At 36.3% G+C, this 11,196-nt stretch overlaps 1 protein-coding gene across 1 annotated transcript in view; it reads left to right on the top strand.

Moving 5' to 3' along the window:
• Nucleotides 1–1,273: 1,273 nt before the first annotated feature.
• Nucleotides 1,274–11,196, top strand: part of LOC112052601 (papilin) — a 63,461-nt gene continuing 53,538 nt past the window's right edge. Inside the window, exon 1 of the mRNA XM_024091747.2 lies at nucleotides 1,274–1,505. Coding sequence (XP_023947515.2) covers nucleotides 1,294–1,505 — 212 coding nt within the window. The 5' untranslated portion in view covers nucleotides 1,274–1,293. The remainder of the gene's footprint in view (nucleotides 1,506–11,196) is intronic.

Here is an 11,196-nt window from a genome sequence, read left to right as displayed (position 1 = left end):
TTATTCACAAAACAATTATTTAACAACCCTAAAGTCCCTTAAGCTCTTTTAGGTTTATAGTTTCTTATATAATTTTATTTAGACGCCATTTTGTTTTTCCCAATTGCTACTAAAAATTTATTAGAAACTTGAAATTTAAGTAAAACAACTTTAAATCGAATCGATTCCTAATATAAGAATAACATAAAAAGGTTTTGAAAACGCGATTTTACGGTTTTTGGCACACCGACGACTGTGCAGGTAGAGACAACGTTGAGCGCATTGTGCTACTGGACGATACAAAAAACTAATTGCAAATTAGATTACTTTTTGTTTGGGTGATTCAAAAATGCATGAAGTTCGAGTTAATTGATTATTTTAAGCGTCGCCGGTCACTAAAGACGTGCACAATGTGATTTTAGCTGAAAGATTTATCAAATCTTCATCAAATTGTGATTTCTTTTGTGGAATGTTTTGGATGCTATGAAGAGAACTATTTCAGAGTAGCTCCTAGTGATTAAAAAAAATCAATATTTTTGGATACAAAAAAATCATGCATTTAATTTATATCTATCGATGTAACTGATTAAGTATACGTCTAATGTTAATTGACAGTAAATGAATCAGCTCCGTAGGTTTGCCAGGTTTCTGAATGCTCAAGCAATTGGCGGTCAGAGATCTACAGTGAGGGACCTCCTCAAAATATGTGCCGTTTCAAGTACAACTGATTATGACCGAACTGCCAAAATTTGCTCCAACTGCCCAACGATAGCTTTACGCTATAAGACCATAGACTGAAACGATTATCAGTACATTAACGGTTAACTCACGATTCTACATGGCGGTAATTTCGTAAGAAAGGCCCCAAGTACCTATTTCGATACTTTACCATTTCAGCTTTCACCAGGCTACCGTCACAAAAAACAGTAATATCAACAATTACTTATTATTATTATATTGTAGGGCGTAGGTAACAGGTAGCTACTAGCTGATCGAATATCGCCGGTTCGAACAACTTTTGTTATTAGATCTTTGATCAAAATATGAGACTTATCTATCGGAATGCAATATTATGTCTTTCAATAGAGAGAGCTCCTCATTTTCATTAATAATTTTACATTAACAAAAGCAAGAGCTTATTATGTCGTATGTGCGAAATTCATGGTGAGTCACTGTGAGCTTTACTCTTAAAGTACCAATATGTAATTTATTGATCGAATCGACAATATTCAATGTGATCATTAGAAATTAGGTAGGAGTCGTCGACCTGGGCGGCGCGCGGCGAGGTGATGAGTTGATCGCAAAATCCGCAGAATGCAGGTCGCGCTGCATGGAAGTTGGAAGGCCGTTTCCGCGCTGCGGCCTGCGGCCTGCGCTGCGCACTCCGCTCGCGCCGCCATTCGTGCCCCAGCCGCCGCCGCGCCCGCACGCGATGGCGAACGCGCGCTAACGACCACCGCCCGACATCCCGCTGTACGTGTGTGCTGTGAATACCATACTTCCCTCGCCCGCATCAGCATGTCTCGGTGAGTACACATCCCATTTACATGCTCCTCCGCGATGAGCTCCCGTCGATGACCTGCGGCGGCTTGTACGGACTTCCCGAAATTTCGCACGCGCAATTCGACCCCTTCGCAAATGTTGACTATTGCTATGAGACATACAAGCGCTTCGCTGTATATAAACAAAACGACTCCAAGAATCTGGTAGCTATTAAATTTATTTATTTTATGCCTTCTTGTTGTTTTACAAGTTGTGCATCTAGATTCATGAATGTTTCGCACGCGCGATTCAGGATTTACTTTATCGGTATCAGTAAATCTCTCGGGCATCTTGAAACTGCCGGCTTAATTTTAGGAAAATTTCTCAAACAATCTAATACGGATAAATGTTCACAAAATAAATATGTGGACGATTGAAAATTTCTATCCAATCCACAAACTAAGTGAGAACCTACTCATTTTTAGAAGTCAATTAAAAATACTGATGAACGTCGACAAATGTGGACTGTTGTAATATTTTGAGCTCACGAGAATAATCGTGAAAGAGGTCAGGTAGAGTTTGATTTGTATTAGATTCCTGTCGATGTTCATATTTAAGAGTCTAGGTTTTAGAATATATTTGGAATGCATTAAATTTTCCGATGTTTCAAAATCACCATTTTCCGAAATTATTCGACATTTTAGTCCTTTTTGTTGAGCGATTCCTAAACAACAACGCTCGGTTGTTTTAGCTTTGAACCATGATCTAACTTGCTAATTGCCTATTTAAGCAAACGTAACTTAAATATTTAGACAATCCTTTAATGAACTGTGCTGGTAACTCGCTAATTACGTGTCTATCGAAAAGCAGTTATTATTCCGTCAAGTCTTCTGATAATTTCAGTGTGTTGTATTTAAACGGTGGATAAACAAATACATGGGGAGTTTAAACACATTCAAAAGCCATAACTGAAGCTGCTCTAATGTCGCGAATACATTAGTAATCACTCTAGTAGTATCAGTTGATAGGTGTTGATTTGCTGATTATAAAGATTTATTTTTAAAAAAGTTTAATCTAATAGGCAATCTTCCAACAATAGTTCGTAATGGGTAATTTAAATGCAATTTTTTAGTGAATTAAGAAATCAGCGGAATGAATTGGTGTAAATTCTTTTACAGTTTAATTACCATTGCGCTGTCATATGGTTTACGATATATCTATTTAATGTCTGTTTGTATGATATGATTACGCCTAGAGCTATGTCATGTATAAATAAATGTAGACATATATTAGAAAGAACTTTAGAGGGAAATAAAAGAAATCAGAACAATTTAGAGGAAAATAAAAGATATCAGAAGGAACTTATCCAAAGACTTGTTTATCTCATTGTTGATTAGATATGCTTTAATGACTTTACAGTTTTTTGGTGTTTATACGATTACAATTTGTTAGATTTAAGAGTTTTAACAGTATGATAATTGTGTGAGCTGGATGCTCTAGAGCTAAATAATCCTGTGAGCGATGCATATTGAGATGCCATTTTAGACTGTCAGGGTGAGATAAAGTAGCAGATATGGCCCTAAATTAATGCGGGTGAAGTCGAATTAAGTAATTTAAGTCCAATGTAATTGGACTTCGCTGTGACAACTTGTCGTGTTCCATGGAGCTGGGAGGAAAATGTGACAAAACGGTGAATTATACCTGTCGATGAAATAGAATTAATTATTGCGTATAAACGTTTCGCCGTAACTTAGTGAATACCTGACTGATTTGTTGTATCTATAAATATCTAAGATATGGAAATGATAATGTCGATTGAGGTAAATCTGTTGAAAAATACCGGTATATATAATTAATGGTTTCCTAATTATCAGCGGTTAATAAGAGTACTATGGATAAACTATGAGAAAATAGGGACACACGTTTAGATGACACAGCGTCTATAGCTCTCTCATCTGTACTCTTTATTATTTGATTCTCTGTATAATTTAATTTTGAAAATGTATTACTTAACTGCCCTTCTGTCTGAAAAAACTCGTAGTAGATTGAAATACAAAGATCTAGAATTGTGATAGGAAGTTTGTTAAACTCTGAGCTCCTGTCAAGATTTTGGGCAACCTTTGTAACCATTCAGCCATGCTCCCAGTTTTCTTACCACCTGCGTCTTAGTTATCTTCAAGTTCAAGAAAAGCGATCGTGGCATATATGTAGCTAACCGCTAGAGATGAATATTTATTCATAGATTATTTCTGCGGGTCTGGGATCGTGTGGTAAAGAGAAAAGCTCTAAGTGAAGCCAAGGCATATAATTGAGAAAATCTAGTACTAATCGGGTAATCGAGTAACATCGTAGCCCTATGAGAGGTTAAAGGATTTGAATAACATGAAGTACAGATTATTGATAAAGATACAAAAAGTGTAGGTAATGAATATGAGCAGAGAGAGGTCGCAGGTCGTCTGCGCGAGTGCGCGCCAGACGGCAGCGCGTCACGAAGGCTGCGCCGGCGCAGCGCTGGTGACGTCATCGGCGATACTACAGCAGCGATAACAATAGCTTATCAATATTAAACATCGCTGAAGTTCACAAAGCTTTTTCATTTATTTTTTTGCCAAAAATTGTCGCAAACTCATAACGTAAGTTACCGGTTTATTATTGAAATTTTAAATGAGTTCGAATTGTATTAAATAATTGTAGGTACAAAAAAATAAAGATCTTATTTTTTTTTTCTATTATCTATTCTGTTCTTCAAAATTCTTTCTCTACTTTCGTTTGGTGTTAAATCTAGACTCGCTGAACAAGCTTCAGATTTTTTCGATAAATAAAGTTTTAAATTTTTAACTTCATTATATTCAATGGATTTCTTTTATTATTTCTATTTTATTATGTATCTTAAGTTATCAGTATGGATAAAAAAAATAAAAGCAAGATTAGAACACTTAGTCGACGACATCGTCCAAATGATGAAAAGCCTAGATATATATTCAGAGCAATATCTATTTCCATTTCAAACTTCAGCCGATCTGGTTCAGTAGTTGCGGCGTTAAAGAGTAACAAACATCCATACAAACTTTCGCGTTTATAATATTAGTAGGATAGAATTATTACCTATTTTGTGATAATTATTAGAAAACGTTTTTACAATACACGAGTAATTGTTATTATCGTGAACCAAGAAGCCAGCGCACTTCTATCGTAAGCGTGACAACCCCCGACACGTCACGTCAAGCGTGACATCCCGGCGTGACGTGAAGCTGTCAGTCAGCGTCATGTCACGCTCATCTCGAGACTGGGGAAGGATGCACATGCATCCGCGCACCCATCATTGTATGCTAATTGCTATATATTTATAGAGAAGAATAGTGTTAGCCAGTGTTTTATTACTCACTACTTTACTATTTAATAATTTCTCAAGATAAGTAAACTATCAATGTTATCTATAGCATACTATTACTTATCGATACTGGTTCTCATGTAAGACTTTTATTTATAATCTTCTATACTCGTATTCGTTTTGAGTTAACTTATCATTTAATACGCAGTCGGGCTTGTTGATTACTCTTAAGTCGCAGTCGGTTTGTTTACTCTTGATATATTTTGTTACTTTAAACCATTGGTCTAACGTTATCTCACGAAACGGTTTGCCTTTCTTTTTATGACCATAAGTTCAGGAAGATTAAACAAATAAGTTAATTGATTAACTAGGATTACTATGTTTTCTACTTCTCCATTTGTTCTTTTAGGTGCATTACTTATTGTTGACATAATTTTCCTCTGTTCATAAAATGGATGTCGGTTAGGTTAGATGAGATGTGATGAAAATCTACAATTGGACATTATTGGAAATATTTTATAAATCAGTGACTTTTGTTATTGATTCTGTTTTCCAATCCGCTGGATGAGTCATTCAGAGATTAGTCTATCTCTGAAAGTCTAGTCTGACTTGTCAAAAGCGATTGTATAGAAGCCTATTTAAACTAGTGATAATAGTCTCGAGTAGCAGCAGATACTTGTGATAGATCTTGTTCGGGGAAGAGTAACGGCCATGTTCTTTCTACCGCCAAGCAACATCGCCGTTCTCCGGTCTGACAGTGTCAGCATTATGGTATAACTTGTATTTATAATATAATTTATAATTACGGTCAGATGAGAGTTTAGATAAATGTCAGTACAGTGCCTACTTTGTAGAAAATGTTGCTTGCATGTCCTGCAAAATGTTACTCTTTAAGTATATTTGCTCTGTTTCTGGGTTTTCCACTTACCATCTTGGTCCGTCAAATAAAACTAGAAAATAACAATGAATTTGATTAAGAATAGCTATAATTTGATCCAGAAATATGGATTACTGTGTTATGCAATGCGAACAGTCGGCAGTCGGCGGCGACATACAACGCATGCGGCGTGCGGCAGGACGTTTGCCGTTGCGTAACGTAATTGATTGCGCGCGCTGCACCGAGTGACGGGTTGCCGACTCGTGCGCCGCGCGATGCACGCTACGAGCTAGCTCATCATCAACGGCACTATCAGTTAGCTGGCACTGATCGCGACATCGCGCGTGGCTCGGATGTCGCAACGGCGAATGCGTCGCTGGCGGCGCTAGCGCAGTCGCCGTAGCTCGCGACCAGAATCGCAAGCAGTGTCACTCATGTCCGCGTTGCTTGGCAACAGCGTTACGTTATGCGTAGAGCTATGTTAATGCAAATAGCTGTCTCGTTAGTACGGATCATAACTTCCCAGGTTTGATTCGACCAATTAAAATAGGTACTGAGGGTACGAAAAGAAGCAGCCTGGAGATAGGTTACCTAGTGGTTGTGCACGCCACGCTTAGGAATCTAAGTTAAGTTTATAAACGGTTTATTGTCCTTCGCAAATGCCCAAGATTTAAGACCATAATATTCAATTTTAAAACTTATCTTTTTGAGTTCACTAACTAGTTCTTCAGGATTTCCTCCCGAGTTCTCATTGATGGCCAATTAAGATGAACCAGGGTTAAGAATGGTTATCTCCGAGGTACTATAACCCTGGAATGCACTCGGCAATGGGTAGGCATACCGGACCCAACAGGTGCTGTGGATGCACCTGCTCGATATAGCGGTACCTTCATATACTCGTACCCTACCTATGGGCAGAAGATTGTTGCCCCAGGCGCAAGCATATTTATCATAAGAAAAACCTTTAACAAATAGAGGCCTTTAACTTTTAGAGTTGGGAATATAACTTATTCAAGTACTCCATTTTTCAGCATGCCAAAGAGTAGCAGTATGGTGAATTAGTAGTAGTTGTAATAAATGCACTAAAAGCTTACGGTATTCTGCCTCAACAGCGAGAGAGGTTTGACCAAATCTTATGTAGTGCGGGGAAAACCCGCCATGCAGTTGTTCTGACGCGATTTTGTTAGAGGATATTGAACTTAGCGAGGCTTTCGATGAGCTTTTACTAAATCATAAATAGCTTATTGAACTGTAGCCACTAATTTATACAAAACATAATATACTGATTGGAGTAAAATAAATAAAATAAAACATTTAAACAATCATTTATCAAAATAAAAATTTAACTTTAAAAACACAAAATGTATTATATGGTACATAACAAAGTGATAATAACATCATCTGTATGTATCTATGAGTTGTGTTCTATGATTTCCTACTACATTTTAAAGAGTTTTCTTGTCTAAAACAAAGTCTAAGGTACAATGCCAATAAAAATAAAATGGGAGCAAATGTAGGGTATACTTACTTATTGAACAAAAAACAATTATCAAAATCAGACAATATTCAAAAATTTATACTTACTACCTAGAATATATGTTACATAAAAAGTTAATTAATTACTTTGTTGGTAAACTTGAGTATAAAGTTTTCCATAATAAGTAGGTCACTGGGTACTTTCCTAGAATGAAATGTAGCATTTGGTTGGTAGGTGAAAGGTACTCATATAATATAAAGCCTTAAAATTTCTTTGCTTGAAGTAGACAATGAAAAGAGACAGAAATATTTTTTAAAATTTTCAGAATAAAGAAATAATAGAACTACTAGCAGACGCCCGCGACTTTGACCGCGTGAAATTTAGTTCTTCAGAAATCTCTCGGAAACCATGGATTTTTCCGGGATGATAAATAAGCCTACGCATTAATAAAGTAAAATCTATTTCTGTTCCAAATTTCAGCCAAATCGGTTCAGTAGTTGTGACGTTAAAGAGTAACAAACATCCATACAAACTTTCGCGTTTATAATATTAGTAGGATTCTTCGTCCGTTTAAGAATTTTGGAGTACCTATTGCAGTTTAGAAAAGAGTTTAAATTCCAAACAAAACATATTTTTTTAAAATAAGTATTTGTTGTTATAGTTTCATAGTAGTGTGTCGTTTTAATATAAGACATGAAACCTGGATATATTGTTTAGAAGTGAAAGTATGCCGCAGTGGTTGCGAAACCATCCGATGCCTAGGTTACTGTTGTTTGGCAATGCGACAATCACATGATAATCTATCAATCTTTCCGCCATATTATCTTTATTTGATACGTTTCCACACGAGATCACATCCGTCTCGTTATGTGGACTGTACGTGTACGCCTATGTATGGGAAATTGACAGCTAAAGCTTTACTTCAGAGCTTAAACATTTTCTTTATTTACCATTTGTTAACTTTGTAGAGTAATATACTTTGTGGCTATTTTTGCTATTAATTTGCTATTAGTAAAAAATATAATGTTATATTGTTTGTAGATAATGTTGTCACAATCAAAAGCTTTAGAAAAATCTGAATCTGTAGGTATACGTAAAAGGAATTTTTGGTTCAATATTGAAATACTATTAATAGTTGTTGTTTTATTTAATACGAGGATCGCGCAGCTTACACCGTATTACAGTAAAGTTACGAGTATGTGAGATGTAACATTAACAATCAGCTGGTTACCCACAATGCTTATTCACTCCACTGTTACTATATATAGCGCATGCATTATAAACCATTCGCTTATAACTTGCTCTACATGTACTATTATAGCCCTTAAGGTTATTGACGTAAGGCGCATTTTGAGGTGCATTGTTGTTGAGGTCTCCACTTTCCTTGCACACACGATTTGAATGAGCAACGTTTGTGTTGGTATGCGCGTGAGCGAGTGTGTGCCCGACACACATTGATACAAACGCCGTGTTAACAATCATACATAAATAATTGGAAAAGTACAAGTTATCATTTTGTTTAGAATTCATATAGAACGAGGGCTTGCGACAGCCAAACAGGCGAGTACTTCATTGTATGAAGCCTGAAGGTTAGTAGGCAGTGATCCTATCATAGATATTCGTAAGTACGGTAGCCAAACACTATCTTTGGAGTTTGCACTTTTGTGGATTTGGATGGTTGCTGGTTTTTGGGGTTCAGTTGTCCAAGTATAAAACATTATCTCTCTCTCTTTCATCTCTCATAACTCAAATAATGGTTTTTCATGATATCCCGTAAAAAAAGCCAGATTCTTAGCTTCGTGGCAACTCTTCGCTAAAGACCCTTAAAGTTTGCTCTTTAACGGTGTTGTTGAAAGGATTGCCGTCAAGCAAAGGGACTGGTGATGACGGTGACTGAGATGCCGAGGAAAACTTAAAAGTACTGTTCTTATAACCTATATGGTAGGAGCATAGCCTAGACTGACAAAACATTCAGCCTTCATAAATTGAAGTAGATAATAGGTCTGGCTATCGCAACCTCTAAGTCCTCTAGTAAAGTTGTCAGATAGAATTTATAGCCAACTGGTGTTAAGCATCCGTCACAATATCTTTAACCTATGTGGTTTTGAAGTTCGTGCGTTTGTCGAACTAATAGTATATTCTCATAGGTATAACTTGCAACTTTGTGGTGTCTACGACTATTGTAATAGTTTTAGATAATGTAATAAATGTTCAAGTACTTGTTTGTTGAGTTACTGTGAGGCAACGTTGTACAAATTAAATAAAACACCAAAACAAACATTGTCATCAAAAGCAGTTTGCGTTTTGAGAAATAAAATTTGCTTTAGATTATTTTTCAATTGTTCTTTGTTTTTCATAACATTGCACGGAATGACGAAAATGTTGAACTTTTCAACAATTCGGGAAAGTTTGGCTTCAGGCGACCTTCTGCTAAACCGCGAAACACGTGCCTTCGGTAAAGCCTTCCACACGGTCAATGGACATCCATACTTATACATATAGTTTGGAAACTCGAATAACATGTATAAATAAAAACAACGACATCCTTTTACGTGGTCTCACTTTTCTATTTTGTGGGGCTGCCCTCCAGTCAGTTTGTTTGTAAATCATTCTGTCAATGACAGTTGCTATATTTAGCCATAAAACCAACTCCTTGTACATATCACCAACTAGTACCAACTAAAATCTAAAATCTATCTCGTCTCTAGATCAGCCAGTGTGCCGTGATTGAGTAACGAACATACATAAAACAGTCGTTGAGTTTTCTGCTGCGCAATTTTCTCTATTTTTCCGTACGATCCTTCTACACAATATAATATTAGAAAACTTACAAAGAAGATGTATTAAATCGGTTAAATTCTTTTCAAGTTACTACGGAAAATAGGAATTATTTTTTATAGATTATTATTATTTCATTAGTAATTCTCACGAGGATTGACATTTCTACATGCTTTGCTAGGCTTTAGTTACAGTAACCGACGAGGGTCAACGAGGCGTAACCAGAACTACTTTAAACTACTGGTTATGTTACTGGAGTTACTCGGTTACCTATAGGAAAGATTAGTCAGACCTATGTTAAGTTCCAAATATCGCTTATATGCACTATAAATTGTTAAATCTGTTTATTTAAGTTTGATTTTGTGCAAACCTACTCGCTGCCGATTTCTTTCATCACATCAACTCTGAGCTGGAGCTAATAACATAGGGAACCATTTCTTAACTTAGACTAGAATAATTTATAGACAACTGCCGAGACCTCATCCGGGATCACAGGTCATTACTCAACTGTTGTGCAAGTTAAATCTTAAATTAATCACTTTAAACGAATATATTGTTTCCAGTTCAAGGCAAATTAACTACGTCATCTTTTGCGCCAAACTTTTTTTTTACAAAGAGGAGGGTTGTATTATAGAGGTTAGATAATCTAACACGCTTTTTAATGCAGGAGGTTGGGGTTAGTTTTCCTTGATTTTTTGATTTATAAATTAAAATTTACATATATACTAGCAGAACCTCGCGGTTTCAACCGCGTAGTTACCGTTTCCATAGGAATAAGGGGATAAAAATACCACAGCACTCGGGGATAGTGTTGCTTCTAAACAGTGAAAGAATTTTTCAAATCGGTTCAGTAGTTTCGACATATTCAATGCAAACAAACAAACAAATCTTCCTCTTTATTAATATTAGATAATCAAAACCTACGCAAATAATTGATTAGGTTTTGATTATTTATTTTTCTGGGGAAGTCAATTTTAAATTTAGATGCTACGCAAGAGCAACGGTCTTAATCTGAAGAATATAAAACCGAAATATTAATAAGCTTCACCGGTCATTGGTTATTAAAGCAATTCAACTGTATTTGGATAAGGCTTCTATAAATGATGTGTGGATTACAATACATATTTATGAAATAGTTGAAAGTCCTGACATGTGTTGTCTAGAACGTTTCGCGGAACCACCAAACCTCATGCACGGAATATCTCCGCATGGTTTGACGAGGACGGAGGGACCGAATGTCTTGGTGTCTATATTTACATAATGCTAGACCAA

The sequence above is a fragment of the Bicyclus anynana genome, chromosome 5 (genome assembly GCF_947172395.1).
Source record: "Bicyclus anynana chromosome 5, ilBicAnyn1.1, whole genome shotgun sequence".
In the NCBI taxonomy this organism is placed as follows: domain Eukaryota; kingdom Metazoa; phylum Arthropoda; class Insecta; order Lepidoptera; family Nymphalidae; genus Bicyclus; species Bicyclus anynana.
This window is presented reverse-complemented; position numbering and strand designations above follow the sequence as displayed.